The following is a 19,653-nucleotide window of genomic DNA, read 5'->3' as shown; positions in this document are numbered from 1 at the left end:
TTATTTGATTTGCAGTGTTCGAAAACGTGTAAAAGTGACTTTTTGTGTTCTTTGAATCTGGTTTCCATTTTTCTACTTGTTTCTCCGATATAGAAGTCGTGGTAGTTATCACATTATATTTTATAAATAATGTTGGTGTGGTGTTTGTCAGTGTAGTTTTTACATAGTATAGACCTTAGTTTTGTGCCTGGTTTTTGAATAAATTTGGTATTAACTGGAATGTCACATTTTGTTATTAGTTTTTGCCAAATGTTGGTTATTTTTCTGCTGATGTCGGGAATATATGGTATGCAGCAGTAAATGGTTTCGTGATTTTTTAAATCGTGGGGAATATTTACTTTTGTTAGTTGATTTTGCTTTTTGTCTAGGTGTGTGCCTATAATGTTTTCTACGGTCTGTAGAGGAAACGTATTGATGTTGGTGAAGTATTGTTTTATATTGTTTAATTCATCGCGAATCTCGGGGTGGTTGTATAATTACCAACGATTTGTTGGGATTTCTTGAGTTTCCAAGAATAAAACTAACACAGGTTGATGGAAAGTACAAAAATTTGCTTTACAATCTGCGTAGTTTACAATGCGAACAACAAGGCACTACAAAAAACAACAACAACAAAACAGAAACACAGTTTATAGTAGAGGAAGTGATAATGTGTTTGTATATGTAATAAGAGTGGGACAAGTAAGACTTTATTTAAAAAAAAACTTGCTTGTATGGGTTCCTTTCCTGTAACTTAGACTGAAACATAAAAGAAAAATGCTGAAAGAAAATGACCTGATGTTAAAATTAACCCTCACACTAACCTTTGTGAAATTCATGTTCTAACTGCGCAGGTGAAAATTCCCATTGAATCCCATTATTATGTTCAACTGCACTCCGCTGATCTGATTGGGCTACAGTGGGTTCCAGTTGACTTCAGTGGGTTCTCTAGTTGCACAGCAATATGTATACAAACTCACACAGCTAGAAATTTGGTTTCGATATCCATGGTGGGGAGAGCACAGATAGTTCTTTGTGTAGCTTTGTGCGTAATTTCAAATAAACAAAAAAAAAAAAATTAAAATTTTCTTACCCAGTGCATTAGAATTAAGTCTTTGGTGTTATGGCACTAAAATCTTGTTTTCAATATTTCTGTGTAGCTTTGCGCTCTACAATGAACAAACCATTCAAAATAAGAGAACGAAACACTTTAGTGAAATTGATATTCAATTGTAAACCATTTACTTATATATCCATTAGTGATTCGTTCTAAAATCTTTCTCAATAAAAGTTAATAATCGGAAAATTAAGACAACAAGAAATTATTTAGTATAGGCAAAACTAAATGAAAAGAGTTTGGGGATATATATATATATATTCTGTGTCCACAAGATGTCGTCTTTATTATATTTTGTAATGGCTGAAATTGAAAGTGATGGATGCACTAATAATGTTACTAGTGAGGATAAGGTAGACTTTGATGAGGTGGATATATGGAAACCACGTGGGCTTACACAAAAAGGTAAGCAAGAAATTGAGGTGACATCTAAATTTTTAAATGAAGTTGGAAAGAATAACATTAGTATTAATATCCACGAATCGCGACCTGAAAATACAGTTCATCAAGAAGACAAAAATATGTTATTGAGTCTTGGTAAAGCCGAAAGTAATAGTGATATACGCGTTATAACAGGAAGTATGGAAAAATCTAGCGAAAACAACTTCATTGTCTCTGCTTTGAGAGATAAGAAGAAATTTGCAGAAATTGAAGAGGTAAGTGCTCTTCCTTCCAGATAAACATATGATGAATTTCTTGAACTTTAAACGTAAAAACTTGTTAACTTCTAATGATTAGTAATGTTTTCTTAGTATTATTTTGTACCAACAGATAACAGTGTAGCATAATAAACTAGACTGTATTTAAAATATGGCTAAGTGAGAGAATGCGAGAAGGTATTACTAAATTTAAGGTAAAGGAGTCCTGCCACCTGGACCTTTGTGTAGTATTACTATCAGTTATTTAGGAGTGTGCCTTAGGAGTTAATGCTTGTTGTGCCTCTCTTTTACTACTTTAGTAACTACCTTATTTAGATTAATCATTTTAATAATATTTATAAGAAAGTAATCAGTTAATCAGGAAAGTTGATGTATAGACAAGAATAAGTTGTTTGTCTCTCTAAGGTTATTCCTTTACACCACTTCTTGAGAAAATGTAGAAATTTAATTGCCTTCCTGAATTTTTCTGGAAATATCAATTTTTCTTACTTCTGACATTGAAATTTAAATTCATCAGCTATTTCTAGTTGCTGTAAAATGACTTTAATAATACATTTGATTATCAAACTCAATTTAAATCACACAAGTAATATAGATGAAAACATACTAAATAGCATTACTAGGTCAGGAAAACAGAATCTTAGCATAGTGATGAATGATTCAGGTCACTCAGGCAATGCTATGTTGCTAGTTGTAAATTGAATAAAATTTTAAGAGTGCATGTATAGCCATCCTGATCGCTTGTCAAAATTGGGTATTATTTCTGTACAAATCAGTAATTAGGTCTCATGTGGAATACTTTGTACAGTTTTGATCTTCTGTGTATTTTATGAAAGGATTCTCAGGCTTTGAATATAAGCTGGGAAACTTGATTTACAGGAGATATCTGTGATTTGTTCGTGATAAATGTCAACAATAAATGGACAGCACATAATCCACTTATTTTAAAATAATATATTCAAAACAAGTCAAATGTATGTACAACAGTTTAATTTACTGTTGGTAATTAAAGTTGTCATTGTGGCAATCCCTCAAGGTCGAGGATAATGGTCCTCCATGTTCATACATGGGTCCCGAGATGGCTAATGAAGCCAATCCTTGTTGCAAAGGTCAGTTGAGAGGGAAGGAGAGGTTTTGGTAGTAACTGGCATTGTTTTCTCTTCTCTCACTTCTCTTCAAAATGTTGTCTTTTTGGTGACTCAAAGAATTCTGCTCCCTTATGGATAAGGGATCTCCTGGTGGTTTGGTTGTGATTGAGAGTTTTCTAGTTGTTAACATTGATGTTGCAGCTCTTAATTGTTGTTTTCAGGCCATCCTTGAACTACTTCTTCTGTCCTCCTCTCATTCTTTTCCCATTTTTCAGTTCAGGAAACCTTGTTAAACTTGGAAGATACCTGTGTGTGAGTTGATTTAACATGTGAATGATGTTGCACACCAGCGGACACATGGTACTTGACAGTCAACAAGTTGAGTTCAGTGGCAAGGAAACAAGACAGTTGGAACTTGATGAACTGCTGCAGCCCTCATCCGCCCTTCCTGCCATCGAGGATTCCAGGTATGGTCCTTCTGTCAGGATTGGGTACTTGGGGCTGGTTCGTTCCATGTCAGGAACCTCACCCTTGACCTTGCCCTCATGGATGGTCCTACCAGGAGCGCAAGGCTTCTGATGGCATTTCTCTCAGGATCACTGGCACGTCTAAGCTCTCTTACCACGACAAGGTGACGATCCAATGAGAGGGTACCAAAGGCATATCCAGAACTTTAAATAATTCTCTTTCTTATCAAAAGTTCACACAGGCTAGTTCAATAACTGTAGAACATAATTTACAAGAGTAATTATTTATCTCTACTATGTTTTTTACTATACAGTTTGTAATAGATTCACTTATGTTAACATTACCCTCTGGGTTACAGCAGTTCTATCCAGAACTTGAAATAACTGTCTACTTTTTGTCAAAGTCCACACAGACTATGACTACTTTATGAATTTTTGTTTGTAAATTTGGTAGTGAACTGTATATTATAATTCAAATTTTAATACTATACATTAGTTAATTTCTTAATTTAAAAGTAAATAAAAAAACAAACCTAATATTAATTTTTGTTATCACAGGGCATGTTGAATGCAGCATTGATTCAAATTAGATATCTGTGATGTCCAAATACAAAGTCTATAGTTTTATACAAATTAAGAACTCAAATTACAGATATTCACAAGCCAGAATATAAAATAAGAACATCCTGTTTTTTCTGTTTCTTGATATATTGCCATGTTTACTGAATCCTGTTTCTATTTTTGGAAACACTTTTGTACACCTGTTTATTTCATGTAAATAACCAATCGAAGTTTAGAATTCTGTGTAGTGTCTTTTTTTTCTTTTAGCTGTTTTGAAGTATTAAGAGATCAGTTTCATTCTTTTGATATAATATTTCAAGCTGGTAAGTGTTAAGTGAATTTGAAATTTCATATTTTGTTAGACCCAAATACAGCTTAGTTACTAAATCTGATAACTTATAGTAGAATTCTGTAAGAACCTGTTTGTAAATAGTAACACATTATATATATACATATACATTATTATAACTGAAATCTGAAAAGATAATTTATATTTATTTCCTAATTTGGCCTGGCATGGCCAAGCGTGTTAAGGTGTGCGATTCGTAATTTGAGGGTCGAGGGTTTGCATCCCCGTCCAGCCAAACATGCTTGCTCTTTCAGCTGTGGGGGCATTATTATGTGATGGTCAATCCCACTATTCGTTGGTAAAAGAGTAGCCCAAGAGTTGGCGGTGGGTGGTGATGACTAGCTGCCTTCCCTCTAGTCTTACACTGCTAAATTAGGGATGGCTAGCACAGATAGCCCTCAAGTAGCTTTGTGCGTAATTCAAAAAAACATTTCCTAATTTTATGTGGTCATTATAATGTCTGTGAAAATAACAGATAAAATATAAAGTTTTTCCTTAAGACATGTTAAATAATTATTTGTACCTTATGAATATCTCATCCTTCAAGAATAGTTTTTTATGTATTGTGGCTTACTTCTTTCACTATAAGTGAACAGTTTTATAATTAAAAGCTTTTATCTACAGTTTCTGGCAGTATGTCATTTTAAGGAGCAGTAGAAGCATCTTCCATGACAAGGTTAATTTCTTCCATTATGACTAAATAGTTGTCTTATTGATATTTTCTAGAAATTTGTAAGAGGAAGATGATATTTTTACACTATTTGGGTCTGGTGATCTCAATTATTGGTTTCTTTAGTTCCCACTTTACAACTTTAATAGATGCAAGTTCTATCATCAACTGGGCAGCTTCCTTTAAAAATATACAACTTCTTTGGTTTAACCTAACATGCATATCATTATTACAGTGGTTTAAATAAATTGGTCACATGCCAACAAATCTATGATTTCTTGTGGAGCATTTTAACAAGGTGATTGAATAAGTCTTTCTACTTCTTCACAGGTCTTATTCTTTTGAGGTTAACTACAAATCTATTTTATAGGATGGCCATAAGTTTTTGGTACTTGTTATGATTCTAAGTTTAAAGGTTTCTCAAACAGGCTAAATCTTATCCTTGTTATTGTGCAGCTAGATTAAAAGTATGCCTGATAGATATGTCTTCCACAGTACCTTTCTTTCATAGTATGATTAAGTGGTGTAGATGGAGTAGTCCAGAAGTTTAATAAATTTTTGTTGTAATCTTTCTGTACATATTCAATAGCTTCTACAATGTTAATATTTTTTTGTAAATTTCATATAGTTTCTTCTGTCTTGTTGTGATGTTTATTCTGTATGTATATCCTTTAGCTTTCCAACCAGGGTTTGCACATCATGGTGATAGAATTCAAGAACTTTTCAAAGCATCAAATGCTATTTTTCAATAACTCCCCATAACTGATATTCTTAGTTTTTGACCTTCCACAGTTCACAAGAACTAAAACATTACAAATTGATGGTTTCTGGCAGAAATAAGTGATGCAAAGAAAATTGGAAGATATTCTGAAACTTGATGTACTTTCACTCATCATGTACATACACAAATCTATTACTTTCTTGTAAACAGTACAACATGTTATTATCAAAATTCATTGTGTTGTCTGACCCAATTCTTGAAATCCTTATGGTCTAATCATTTCTTATTGAATGTGCACTTCTGTATAATGAAATACTGGATAATATGGAATGTGTTTGTGACAATGGGCTTATATAAAATAGCACATACTTCTGAAAACAATATACATTTATTGCCATTTTTCACTACTCACTGTTTTGTTTTACACTTGACACCTGCTGCATCACATTTATGTTGAAAAATCATGTTATCAAAATGCTTGTATGATGGGGAAATTTTTAATAAAATCACACTTCTGTGGAATTGTGCAAGAGTTGAACATAATGCTACTGGCAAAGACAGAGATGGTGATTGAAAATGAGAAAAAAGGAACTGATTCACCCAACTAATTCTGAATTGCTCAATATAGAAAAAAAGACACATTGTAACAGAAATGTACAATACTTCAGTTTACTAATTTTTCAAGCAATTATGTTGAAATCAAAGGGCTTCCCAAGTTCCATGTGAACTCTGTCAACATTTTATTTGACATTTCTAATTTCAGTGTGTGCATTCTCTGTCATATTCTTCATGATTTTGATTGTAATTGCTCTGTGAATATTTTGCCTCATTCTTGTAATTTCTTCCTTAATTTTCAGTCTCTATTTTCTTGATGGTTTAATTTTCTTATCTAATTTTTGTCCTTTTTTTGATCCTCTGTTAATTTTCTTTCTTGAAATCTTCTCATAATTTTTTTTTGAGCTTCTTTCCAATGTTTTGTTATTTTTGACACATTTTTAATATTCCTTCAAGGTGTCTTCTATCACTGTTTCTTCATCAAGATATGAATTTAATATTCACAGAACTGATTAACATTAGCTGATTAACAAAAGAAGTCAGTAACTCACTCTAATAAACTTGTTAACAGATTCTGGCCTAACTCACTTTTTATTTGGCTGAAATTGTTTGCAAACTTTGTGTAAAGTTCCAGACATTATGGTCATGGCCATCATACTTTAGAGTTCATCCAGCTAAACAACAATACAGTTTATAGAAAAACTTGGATCAAGTATAGAGGCTATTAAAATACTGTTTCCCTGAAAGACATGGAAAACCATGTAATAAAGATGATAATGTTTTCAACATTAATAGTAATCAATAGCTCAATGATTGGTGTATATGAAATTATCTCAGTTATTTGAAGAAATTACTGAAAACATAGTAATTTCAGAAGTGATTCTCACTATAGCCACAGGTCACCCCTCACAACAGGTACAAAAATATTTCATGGTATACTGTACCCTCTATCTGTGGTCTTCACCTATCAGTAGTGTTGAGATGAGCATGTACCACTTTCCCATACCCTATTTCTGTGGTTATGTCTGTTTAGTAGGATCAAGGTGAACATAAAATATATGCATGTGCTATACTCTTGCAGCCAGTGCTGTTCAGTCAAATCAACACGTGCATGCTTAATATTACAGATTTTTTAAAACATATTTCTGTGCCTTCCTTCCACAGCTGGTATCAGCCCAAGAGTGTGACAGTTGAATTGAGGCTAGCACTCAACCACCATTGCACACACTGTGGCATGAAATCTGTGCACTCATTTGACAACTGGCATCAGTCCAAGAGTCTGCCAGTAGAGTTGAAAAAATATACACTTTCAATTTATGCATCCTCTTCTTAGTAAGTCTGAAAGTGGAGCTCAGGTGTACACTAGGCAGTCTAAATGTACCTCAACCATACTACATGTGGTGGTTCTCTGTTTTTTTGTGTGCCATATCCTAATTCTACTCATAATGATGACACTTGTTGGGCTCATCCTTCTTTCTAAATTGGTCAAAGAGGATACTGTGGAGAAGATGAGATGTTGTCTTCTACAAATGTGCCTCTTTGCTCACTTCATGGGTTTCCTGTTGGTGCTGTATTGAAGGGACTTCATCTAGGTAAGTTACGCACAAGTCACTCCACCATATTAACTTTGGATTCTATGTTTTTTTGTGAAATGATGTGTATTGTTTCTAAAATTAACATTTTCCTTACGTGAAAGGTATTTCTGATAGATACTCTTCCCCTCATACACTTTCTTTCCACTTATGGTACAACTTAGTATCCATGCAAAATCATAGAAGGATTTAGTGTGCAGGAATGTTGTGTCACTGTATGGTTGATGGATGGGTTGTTGCTGCATAATAACATCATTATGCAGTAGTGCAATTCACAAGAAAATTCATGAGATTAGGTGGGAGTTGCCTAAAGGTTGATAACATGCAAATCTGTATGGCAGATGTATAGAGAAGATAGCTTTATGTGTGAAGATTTGAGTATCTAACCAAAATCTATTATCAGATAAGGAAAATTTTGATGTTTGGCTGAGTGTATTAATAAGAAAATAGTGCCTTATTTTAAAAAGTCTTAAAACTAATATTAAGTTTGCTTAAAAAATAATAGTTGTTGATGATTATTTGTTGAAAGACTGATTAGAATGGATTCATTTAGACTGAAACAGAGTATTTGATTAATTCTAATTTTATAATATTCACTTACCATGTTTAAAATTATTTAAAATCATATTCATAAGCATTTTCTAGTATAAGAAAGCAGATGCTTTGGATACTATTACTATTAAACAGGTTTATGTGCATAAACTTGTTAGTATTACTAGTCTACATCAAACAATTACTAGTTAATTGGTTTTCTGTGTATTAGTTTATTTATAACACCTTGCTCCTTGTCTGTATATAGTAGAGTGTACTTTACACTGTTCTGTATAAATTCGAGTCACTCAACTTTTGAATAGCTACTAGTATTTGGCAAAATGATTTAAAATCTGTTAAAACCTTGGTGAATTTTGTGTCAAGTCTGATTTAGTTGGTTTGCGTATTTAGACTCGGTGAATCTGTGATACCTGGTGTAGAAGTTTGAACTAGAAAATTATTTAAAGTAAAACATATTAAGAAATAAATATACTGTTAACATCTTTAATGGAATAATTGTGGTTATTATAGCCAAAATACTGTTTATTTGTTGCACTTTATAAAAAAATTCAAGTTCTTTTTACTAATTACACTAATGTCCTATAACCCTGAAGTATAGTATATTTTGTGTTGTTTTTAGAAGTTTGATCAACTACAACAAAAGTCAATAGAAATGAAGAAAAAGGTGACTGAGAGACAGATGAAAACAGAGCAACGCAGAGCCAGTAGACTAATAAAAAAAGCTTTAAAAGACAAGACCATAAAGGATATTGTAGAGAAAGATGGAGTGAAGTATGTTTTTTACTCAGAAATAACTTACTAAATACTTTATTATTAACTGTAATTTGTGAATTAAGCATCTGATAACCATTTTTTTCTTATTTTAGGGAAGATGCAACTAGTAAAGATCAAGCTGCAGAAGAATGGAAAGGTTTGAAGCCCTTTCTCACTATAAATGATCATCTAAAAGGTCAGGTGTCACATGGAAGTATTGGACCAAAGGTATGTGTATAAGAAAACATGAAAATACTAAATTTCAGATATTCAACTATAAAACTTTTATGGCACTAAATTTAGTATTATTTAAGGTAAAGAAGACTTTGGTAATGACAGATGAAGGTCACAAGATGCCATTTTATCCAGCAGTTTCATACAGTTAATCAAATAACCAATATCAAAAATAAACCCAGTGCATTTCTTTGTATTGTTATAAACAATAGTTCTGTTGAAATTAAGTCTGGATTTAGGTTTCTAAAGCTTAAACACATTATCTCAAATGTCTAATTTTACATTTCCAACCTATCATTTGAATGCCTGAATATATCACTTACAAGCAGATTATTCAGCTTTAAAAATCTGAATTAATTATATCTAATCCTTCTGTGTTGTAAAGAAATCAAGTATAGATGTTTATGTTTCTCTGTGTTCAATTTCATTTTACTGAGACTACATTCTAAGAGCTTATTTCTGCATTTTGTTTTCTGGCTTATTGACATAATTCCTGTAGTAACATAACCAGAACCAGCACCTTTTACAGTGTTACAATAACTGTTTTACTCTTAAATTCAGGATACCTGAAAATAATTACTAGCACTTTATTAGTATTATCTATTAGATAAATTTTGTTTAATGTTTCAAAATATTTTTATATCTGCTGATTCAAAACAGAAATTCCCTAGTTAATTTTCAGCATTAATTCTTAACAAAAAAAGTTAAAACTAACAATGGACAATTATTGCACATTGATATAAAATATGCATGAACATAATTAAAATTGCTCATTGACATAAAGTACATGTTTGAGTATCATATTAATATAAATTGGAGTTTTTTTCATAATGTTAAAAGTATCCAAGCAGATTTGAAGAAAATGTCTGATTGCAGATTAAATTTTGTCTTTAAAGATGGGTAGGTAAGAGTTTATAGAAGACTACAAATAAATCTGTATAGAATTTTAAATAAGAAAAAAATAAATTGAAAAAAAGAAGATAATTTTTATGTAAGATAGCTGTACCTGCAAAAGTGTTACATGTGGTATGATAAATGTAGTTTTGTACCTACTGCATGAGAAATTAATTTTCATTAATTCTAAATTTACCTGTTATTGAAATAAAATTTTTTATTGATGCTTTTTATGGTATAAAATGTGGAAGAAGCTAAATATGTATGTTTATGAATAAATTTATTGCTTATAAGTAAACATTTTTTATAATTGTGTAGTAAATGAATACAAAAATTTGGAGAATAAACCTTTTTCCCTTTTTTCTTTCACTTTTGGTTTTATGTAAAGTTATAAAAGACAGTAATTTGTGAAAACTTTTATTAATTTGTTTAAAACATTCTTAAATACCATGGATTATATATTTATACAATAGGGCAAATCTTAAAGTTTAGAATTTCAGGAATTACTTAAGTGATATATCCCATTTGCAGTTTTGTGCTCAACAACAAAGAAATTAGTAAATAGAAATTATTATCCATACAAGTTCTGTATTTTAATATTTCTTTCAAAGTGAATTCATTTTGATTTGTGTGTGCATGTGTGTAAATACAATGCCTCCCTTTTTGCTCAGCAATAAGGTCTAGGATTAATGATGTTAAAAATTTGGTTTTTGTACCTGTGGTGAGCATGGTATAGATAGCCCACTATACAGTTTAGTGGTGTATAACAAACAAAATATACACATGAAAAAAAAAGAAAATAATTGGTGAAGTTGTTTGAGTAGTTTTCTAGTGATGGAGTTATTTAACCTCAAACTGTGTTCTTTCACATCAGAAATAGTTTCTACATGTCCAGTAACTTGAATTAACATGGCATGTGCAGAAATTATTTTTTATGTAAAAAGAAACTTTCAGGCACAATTGAGTGTACTAGAAAATATTTATGTATGTACATACAAGTTATAAATATACAGAAGTATATGCATGTTTCTGTGCAAAAACCTAATATTTCCTAATCAAATATTGAGTAATTTGAACTATGAATTTTAGGGTTCAGGGTTTATGTCTCATTGTTATAAAATCATTCTCTGTTCTTTTGGGCCATGAGTAATGGTCAACATCCACAGTTTGATTAGAGTAGCCAAAGAGTTCATAACTAGCTGCCTGTTTGTTCAAAATTAGGGATGGCTAACACAAATAATTTTTGTGTAGCTTTATCCAAATATTAAAAACAAAAGTATACATAAAAGAGCTACATTATTTGCTTATACAAAACAAACTGTGCTGGAAAGAATTACAGTAACGATGTATAACATAAACATTTTGATTAGGAAGAAAAGGCTTAAGCACTTACTATTGAAGCATAGAAAAAACCTAAGTGAATTATTTCAGTTATTCAAAATTATTAGTGTTTAGATAACCTTTGAATTAAAAGTCCCTTTCTGTTCATTGAGAGTATGTGTAACTTTATTGTGAATAGTAACTTGAACGTTAGACCTAAATAATGTAAGCTTTAGATATCTTGTTGTTTGATGATGTTAGATGTACTGAGGGCTTTTATTTGGTTAATCAGATTTGGTATCAATATCTAAGATGAGGTGGTACTAGTTTTTGGAGATTATAGATGTGTTTCATTGGCTAAAGTGGCTTCTGTCATCCTGTTCATTCTCATAAGAATGAAAAATGACAGCAGAACTTTCAACCCATTAAGGCTATCAAAGGTAAACTTTTGTCCACATGTAACTGTTTTACAAAGATTTATCAAAACTGTATTTAATCCCCTAATAAATTCAACAAGCATCTGAAAATTTTCATCTTATATCAGCTTTCAGTTTTATATATACACGCTGTTAAACGAGAAATTCTGGAAAGGTTTAACACCATCTATACATGAGAGAGGCTATGATTAAATTATTTATTTTTTATTATCTTTTAGACAGAAATTGAACACCTGATTGACAAAGCTATTAGTGAAGATGATTTAAATAAAGCAGAGATATTGAGTGATCACCTAGCTAACAGACAGGTAATTATTCTTGAAATTCTAATAAAAGCATTTAGATTACTAAATAACTTTGAATAGATAACGATTTTGTTAATTTGTATTAGACATATCATAAACTTATTGTCTCATGTAGGTAATTTATATGAGGGAAGTCTTATAGTGTATAATAGCAGATAAAGGCTGAGGATATGAAACAAATCTTATTAAGAAATTTTTAAAACTTGGAAAAAGTATTGAAAGAACATACTAGGTAACAAACTGTACTAGTTTGGAAAATACACCAAATTATTCTGGAAATAAGAAAGATTAGTCATAAAAAATGATAGAGACTAGCTATTTACTATTTGTACAGTTAGGTATATACTTTCTTAAACACACTTGTTTCAATATAAACCAATTAATGAATTATACATCACATTTATTAGGAGTGCATGTTAAACTTCTTTATTATGGTTAACACCCCCAGAAGTTTGGGTATTATGCTATGTTTCCTATACGCTGTATGGTTTTTAAGTTTCAGCAGAAGAAATTCAAGAATAGTTTTCAAATTTTTCCAGAACATTTCATTGAATGTTGAAAATTGTTTCATTGTTTTTTTTATGGTTACTTTTATAAATTTAGCTGTTGATAACTATAACATTTTATTTAAAACTACAAACACCTGCCATCGCTAATGTAAGTTACTTAATTGCATAGGAATAATAGTGGTACACAATGTTGCAACTTAAGATAAGTTATGTCTAGGTATCTATGAGTAAATGAAATAACCTTGGTGAACAAAGAGTTTGTACATTATATTGCTAGTTACAATATCCTAATGTATTGCAGTGTAAAATTTTCTTCAGTACTTGCATATAATGTTTACTGCATATAATTCTAAATTTTCAGACCTATACTGGTGTATAACAAGTTTTTATAAGTTCTTTATCTTTGATTTGATCTGAAGTTAATATTTTATACCAAATGTTATGTAGTGCAGTTTCTAGGCATATTAAAGAAGTCCACTGATTATTTAGCTTCAGTTGACTCAGTACATTTAGCATTATTTTTTAAGTAAATGATGTCATTCCCCTTTGCAAAATTATTTGAGAGGAATTGGAGCAACAAATAAATTGGAATAACCAATGTTGAAGTAATTGTGATGAAATACAACTGATTCCACTCATTGTTGGATGTATTGAAGTAATATTTGGTAATATTTCTAGAAATGTTTGACTGTATTAAACAATCTGATATGTTAACAGATTTTAGCAGAATAAAATTGCACTGCAAATCTATCAGCATCCAATATTATTAAACTTTAATTAGTAAACATTAATGACAGGTTAAATGTGGAGTGAGATATTGGTGATATTCAGAAATTAGTAAGAAAATATTTGTGATTTAAAATAATTTTTATTAATCTATCTGTTATCACCCTCATTATGTGTGATATATGGATAACCAGTTGATAGTGTTAATATATTACTAATTTATCTATGTTTATGAGTAAAGGAAAACACAAAATAACAGACAGTGAAATTAATTTGAAAATAAATATTACTGTTTTATAGCTCTTACATCTGTTCTTAATTTTTGTTCCATTGTATTAGTTTTCTGTAAAGATAGTTCAAGCTTTTGCTGCAAAGAGGTATGCGGAAAAGAAAGCTAAAGAAGAAACTAGTGCTCGAGCCAAAAGAATAAAAAAGCTATCTTGGGGGTAAAATAATAAAGTGCCATTTTTTATTGGTTGTATACCATTTTTCATTATTTTTGTGATAATATGTATACCATTGTTGTATACCATTTTTCATTATTTTTGTGATAGCATAGACTTAAAAATATAACATAAAGCTTCACTACTCACCATACATGTAAATTCATAGTAAGTTACATAAAACAACAGTTGGAAGGATGCTGTTACAAATGCAAATTACACATCTAGTGATGAATCATTGTATTAGTTCTACAAAATGCTAATCACATAATATTGTAAGTCACATTCTATTTACTTTAAAATTGTCATTAAACTATTTTTGATATAGTGGATAACTGAATACCTTTTTTTTCTTTTTTTTTATAAATATACAACAGGCATAATTTGTTTGTAAAACAGCAGAAAAATCATTGCTAACTATATAGACAACATTTTTGCAAAAGAAACATGAAAGCCTTTGATAAAACTCAAAATACTATTTTACAGCTATACATTGTTATACAGAGGAAATCCAGTTTATACAAACTGTTCTATATTTTAGTAAAATAACAATAACCATTCATGTATAAATACCAAAATAATAGCTAGGGAAAACCGAAGTCATATCAGCTCAGACATACAAGTTCATTGATACAACTTCTTTCTTAAAAATGAAAAAAACCTAAAAGTTTATAAACAAGGTACAAGATTTTTCAATGGATACTTAACATAAACTTGCATATTTAAAAACCATATCCAGGTTTTTATTTCTATAAACTGAAATTCCATATTAGTGTCTAATACATTAGTGTCTTTTAGTCTAGCCAACACTTTGACAAGAAAGTAAAATAATAAAACTGTTTCCCTCTTTTTTTTTCATTGTTATTGAACTCTATATACCTTACTTTCTTTTTATTAAACTTAATTTACTTTAAACTTATTTTCTCTGTTTTGTAGATTTGATGCCAAGGAGAGATGGGAAATGAAGGGGAATATGTAGAAACAATCTGTGGTGTATTAATACTTTGACAACAATAAAATATAATGTTTATGTATATAAATTGTAATAATAAAATGTGAAAAAAACAGAGAATGGAGGTTACCACTCATATATCTATGTAAATCTATTATCTTTTTCACTTTAAAAATGGCCAGGTGGTTAAGGCACTGAACTCATAGTTCGAGGGTTGAGGGTTTGAATCCCTGTCACACCAAACATGATTGCCCTTTCAATCGTGGGAGCATTATAATGTGATGGTCAATCCCACTATTCATTGGTAAAAGAGTAGCCCAAGAGTTGGTAGTGGGAGGTGATGACTAGCTGCCTTCCCTCTAGTCTTACACTGCTAAATTAGGGATGGCTAGCACAGATAGCCCTCGAGTAGCTTTGCATGAAATTCAAAAAACAAACAAACACTTTAGAAACAGGTATACAGCTATTAATGAATATAATAATTTATTTCAAATTTTCCAATCTGTAAGAATTTGTTAGAAAAAATGCAATATTTTACTTGACTAGAAGTGCCAATATTGTTTTTTAAGTCATAATACAAAGTGTATAAATACAGTTTCACATATGAAAAAATTATAAGTCAATTAAGCTTTAAATAGTATTACTAACATATTCATGTTTTGGGTAAACCAACATTTTTTTCTTCTAAGTTAAATACAACATAGCATTATTTTTGAACTAGTTATTTGCACGTATAACTTTTTGAATTGTTGTGTGGTAAAAATAAATAATGAACACTAAATAAACTAGTTTGAATCACCAAGTATAACTACATAAACTGAAACTTGTACTTGATTAAGTCACCTGTTATTTATATATTGAATGATCTAGACAAAAATTCAATGTTCAACAGTGGACTTCTAGATCCAACAATTCTCTCAGATGATAATATTCTTCAGTGATTGACTCTTCCCCTTTGGTCAGTGGCTTCCAACCTTTTCATCTGGCATCAGTACCAGTGTTTCACAAACTACTTCATACAATACTAACTTTTTTAATGTATTTATATTTTAAAACATTTTGGTTGGTTTGTGTTTTTTTACCTTGATGAAATAACTCATGATGATGAGGAACCAACCAAAGTAAAGATAGCTGATATGTATGGTAAAAACTTGTTTGAAACACAAAACAAGTAACATATTTAACAAGTTTTGTGTTTAAAATGTTTTAAAGCACACTACATTTTTCATCTGTTGTAAAAGGATAATTTATGAGGTAACTGATGAACTGCTTATCTTTTTATAGGTATTTTAATAATATACTAGTTGCAAGTATGGTATGTTTTGTTAAAGGGCCTGTGAGTACTGAACCCTCCCTTGGTTTCAAAATTTGAAACTATGTAAATGGTCTTTTTTGTGTTAAGAATTTTTTTGCTGGATAATCAAGATTGTCTGTATTAAAGGGTATTTTTCTTGTATCAATGTGTGAAAGAGTTTTTTATAATTACATATTAATGTCAGTTGATTTTTATTTATAATTATATTGTGCATTAGGGCATGTTTTAAATTCAGATAAATGGTTTTGGTAGTGCAATATGTTTCTTTGTTTAAGAATATTTACTTCTATTGTCACAGTTTTCATTGTTCAAGGGTTGTGACGTCTTTTCAGAGGTAATAAAGAGTTAAAACAATCCTTATCCAGCTGGAATTTAAAGTTTATAAACAGGGAAAAAATTAAAATTTTACTGGATAGTAGAGATAATTGGTTAATTTTCAAATTGCCATAAGAAGTATCCAAAACATAAATGCTGCAATAAAAAGTATACAGACAAATGCTAGTTGGATAAATTTTATAAATTTGTGATTGTAGTTTCAATTCTTACTTCATTACTTTTTGTTGTAGGATTCCTATTTCATTTTAACATTCATAATTTTTAATACTTTTTTTTGTTGATTCATGCTATTGAGTACTACTGTATCTAAATTGATTATAAAGTTATAGTTAATTATTGGTTTGTAAGCCAGCTTGAAGTAGAAAAGCATTTCTATCTTGTAACATTAAAGTATTATATTAAAAATTTATTCTTTGTTTTGTACATTAAACTGATTTAAATTTAGGCTACCTTTTTCCTATATTGTTCTCAAAGTGGATAATACCTCTCTGCCCAGAAGTTCATTATGTAATACTACATGTTGTATATAGATTTCAGAAGTGGCATCCTTCAGTAGTTGTCCAGATATGTCCAAAGGTTAAAACCCATGTAATGAGAATGACTAGCATGGGCAGCCCTAGTCATTCTGGATAAATGTGTGGTTTCTTGCATGCTAAGGAATGTTTCATTTGGGTAATCTGTCTGGAATATCATTTTAAGTGAATATAGGTTGAAACGTATTTAATAAGCACTTTTACTGAATATTTTAAACAATGTTTTCTTACCTAATATAGTATTCAAGCATGAAAATGCACTAGGGCAAGTCAGAAGGTAACAACTGCATGGTGAAACTTTGTAATCATGCCAAAAACTGTTACAAAACATTTAATTGAAAGGTAGTGCTTAAGGAAGGACAATGGAAGCATTGTGAAAGCTAATGGTTAGTGTCTTCTGCATGTATTGCAGTTATATTCCCTATTATTTCCTACTGCAAGCATCATCATTACAATTACAGTAAAAAAGAAAATAAAGCCATGTTGGAAAAGAGGACATGTTTCCATTTGTATGGCAGTGAAAATAGTGTAACATGATCATATTAGCTGGTCAGGTGAGAGATTCATAGAAGGCTCGAGAATAAAAAGCCCTCAGTTTCTCAGGATATATGTTCTAAGAGTGATATAGTGCATGAAGACATTTGAAGCCCATAAACAAGTCACTTAGTCGATATCTGTCATCATGCTTCATGGTCCTAATCATGCATTATGACCTATCTTAAAGATAACTAGTGTACTTGGCTGTACTTTTGAGGCATGGAATTTAGCTTACCTTATGCTGGAATCTTAACATTTATATGTAGGATCAAATTCTGGATACTACTGACTATTGTGTTCTGAACTATCCAGTAGTTTAATTATCATACCTGCTTGGTTGAAAAAATCAACAAAAACAGTCTAAGGTACACATCCCCATCACTTGATTAGCACAGCAGATGCTTAAGGTTAATTTGTATTGGAACAGTTGTGGCAAGTGCCAGTGTAGAACCTCTGCCACCAACATACTTTATTACTATTTCCCAGTGAATTGTGAAAATATGTAGATTTTGAATTTTTTTATTTATATATTTATGTAGATATTTTTAAAAGTCTAACAGTCTATACATGCAAATAATATAAAATAATACAAAAATGAAAACCTTTTAATAATCATAGAAATATAATAAATCAAATGCTTTACACATTTTAAGCATTAACCTTTAACAGCAGGAATGTTGTAGGTAGCAGCAGCATCTGATGATGCCTGCCATTTAAGGGTTACCAGTAAAAAAACAGAGAAAAACCCTCAAACACATTTAATTACTTCACACTGTATTGAAACATAAGATAAATTTGTTCATGAAAAGAAAATGCAAAGTGAAACTTTTATTAAAGTTATCTTGTTAAAATAAAACCCTCATTTAAATAGAAGCAAAATACAATCAAGATAACACAACGCATAAGAATAAGAGTATATTAAAACTTGTTAAAGTTTCTTTTTCATGATTATTCCCTGTTCAAGGATTTTTAATATATGCATGTGTATTTAGTAATAGCTTCTTTATTAAAGAGTATTTATCTTTTCTTTGTTAAGTGGTGTTTTATGTGTTTGTCATTGTCATTGTGCATATATGTATATTATTTACATATACAAAAGTACAGGTTATACAAGGTCTTTATTTTGTATTTTAATCTTTATTTATCCAATTTAACACTAACAGGCTTAAAGGATTTTATTTTTTTTATTATATGATATACTTAATTATAAACTGCAAGTTAAAGGATATTATTTTTAATTATTTTACTTACATTTTGTAATGCATTGTCTAATTGTAATTAAAGATGTTTCACTGTATTTTATTTGTAGCTCTTCGTTAAAAGGTTATGTTGTCAATGCAGTATGTAACTGCTGTTAAGAACTAAGGAAATTAACTATGGATTTTGATCAAAACACAAGCTTAAAGGTTGATGATTTTAAATTTATTTTTAATTGTTGGCCTGAGATATAGTCTAAATTAGAGCTGAAGGGAAAAAGTGATAAGCAGGGATGTTTTATACCATAATTATTAAATTGGTGTTTAATCCCCCAACCCCGTTTAGTTTGTATGTAGTTTGGCAAAAACACCTGGTCCAGAAACCATTAAAATTGTTTCATTCTAGTTGTCTCTGTTCTGTATAGCAAGTAACATCTACTCTGCTTGAGGGTGTAAGGTAGTAACATAGTATGTTTTTGTTGAAAGGTACAATTGCTGTAATGTTATTCACTTGTTAAGTGGATATGTATATGAATGCTGTGAGATGAAGAATAGCTGTAAAATAAAGGATACAAAGTTTCTTGCAAGACTATAACCTCTATTTTCTCACAGTTTTATTTAATTATGAATGTTAGTAGTTGAACAGTATTCCACCTCAACGGAAGAAAGTTATTGATCTATTCATAGGTTGAGAAGAGGCAACTTTCCACACTTCTGTATAAGTACATTCACCATTTTTTGCTGTGTGTTAAAAGACTTTTCACTTAACATCACACATTGCCAGTATAGTTATTTCTCACCACTTGAAATGTAGTAGTTTTCAAATTCAGCTTACTCTGTAAATTTCAAATTT

The 19,653-nt window shown here is 30.5% G+C and overlaps 1 protein-coding gene across 3 annotated transcripts; it reads left to right on the top strand.

The window, feature by feature from the left end:
• Positions 1 to 1,363: 1,363 nt before the first annotated feature.
• On the top strand, positions 1,364 to 19,392 carry LOC143250484 (protein FAM204A-like). 3 transcript variants are annotated; one of them, XM_076501082.1, is made up of 6 exons: positions 1,364 to 1,752; positions 8,930 to 9,081; positions 9,177 to 9,291; positions 12,167 to 12,256; positions 13,828 to 13,934; positions 14,868 to 19,392. In XM_076501082.1, the coding sequence occupies exons 1-6, from the start codon at positions 1,372 to 1,374 to the stop codon at positions 14,908 to 14,910; spliced, it is 888 nt and encodes a 295-aa protein (XP_076357197.1). In that variant the 5' UTR covers positions 1,364 to 1,371; the 3' UTR covers positions 14,911 to 19,392. The 3 variants fall into 3 exon arrangements, with proteins under 3 accessions (XP_076357197.1, XP_076357196.1, XP_076357198.1); XM_076501081.1 differs by having other exon boundaries at positions 15,754 to 15,946; XM_076501083.1 differs by having other exon boundaries at positions 1,376 to 1,501; positions 15,754 to 15,947.
• The last annotated feature ends 261 nt before the right edge of the window (positions 19,393 to 19,653 follow it).

Source organism: Tachypleus tridentatus, chromosome 5, assembly GCF_004210375.1.
Source record: "Tachypleus tridentatus isolate NWPU-2018 chromosome 5, ASM421037v1, whole genome shotgun sequence".
Lineage (NCBI taxonomy): Eukaryota > Metazoa > Arthropoda > Merostomata > Xiphosura > Limulidae > Tachypleus > Tachypleus tridentatus.
The sequence above is the reverse complement of the archived record's forward strand: the minus strand, read 5'-3'. Positions and strand labels throughout refer to the sequence as shown.